The sequence below is a fragment of the Calidris pugnax genome, unplaced genomic scaffold (assembly GCF_001431845.1).
Source record: "Calidris pugnax isolate Ruff unplaced genomic scaffold, ASM143184v1 scaffold29, whole genome shotgun sequence".
Taxonomy (NCBI): Eukaryota; Metazoa; Chordata; class Aves; order Charadriiformes; family Scolopacidae; genus Calidris; species Calidris pugnax.
The window spans coordinates 696,447-697,151 of record NW_015090768.1 but is presented as its reverse complement, the minus strand read 5'-3'; the positions used below and the strand labels follow the sequence as shown (position 1 = coordinate 697,151).

The following is a 705-nucleotide window of genomic DNA, read 5'->3' as shown; positions in this document are numbered from 1 at the left end:
CTCCGGGAGCCCCGGACCGCTCTCGGGGATGCGGCGGCGGCGGTGGCCGGTCCTTGGGGGTCCCCTCCATCCTCCCCTAGCCCCCCCCCAACCAACCAACCCACTCGCCCCACCGCGGCCCGCGCTCGCCTCCTACCTAAGCACCGCCGTATCCCCTTTCCTGACCACCAAATTGTCCACGGCAGCTCCGGGATAGTCGCCACCGGGAGCTGCCAGTCGCCCGGGGGGTAGGAGACAGCAAAGGGCGAGGAAAAAGCTCGCCAGCCACTGGTGGGAGCCCCCGGTTCTCCGCACCAGCGGCACCATCTCCCCGGTAAAGGGGCCCGTGGGTTGTCCCCGGGAAAAGGAGAGGAAATGCATATGGCTAAAATACTTTGTGATCCAGAGACCTGAGTGACACCCCCAGCAAAAAATAATACAGCCAGGGTAGTTCATTGCTTAAAACTACTGCCAAATACATCGGAGATTTATCACGAGCAAAGGAGGTTCAACACACTGCAATCGTATTCCAGATCATGAGAAAACGTATTTTTTCTCGAGCTGGAGCAAAATCACGACAAAAGTGCAACGCGTGAATTCTGGCTGGTGGGTGGGTGAAAAAGGAGCGTGGCTGCTCCCCGGCGGCCTCCGTAGCATCTAGCGAGGAAGAAGACGGTGGTGGCGGAGGAGGAAGCAGCAGCGCGCCCGCTCAGCGCGCCGCGGTGG

The 705-nt window shown here is 60.7% G+C and overlaps 1 protein-coding gene across 1 annotated transcript in view; it reads right to left on the bottom strand.

The window, feature by feature from the left end:
* The window catches only part of NEGR1 (neuronal growth regulator 1), a 298,752-nt gene extending 298,405 nt beyond the window's left edge, over positions 1–347 (bottom strand). The window contains exon 1 of the mRNA XM_014937350.1: positions 137–347. Coding sequence (XP_014792836.1) covers positions 137–306 — 170 coding nt within the window. The 5' untranslated portion in view covers positions 307–347. The remainder of the gene's footprint in view (positions 1–136) is intronic.
* Positions 348–705: the final 358 nt, after the last annotated feature.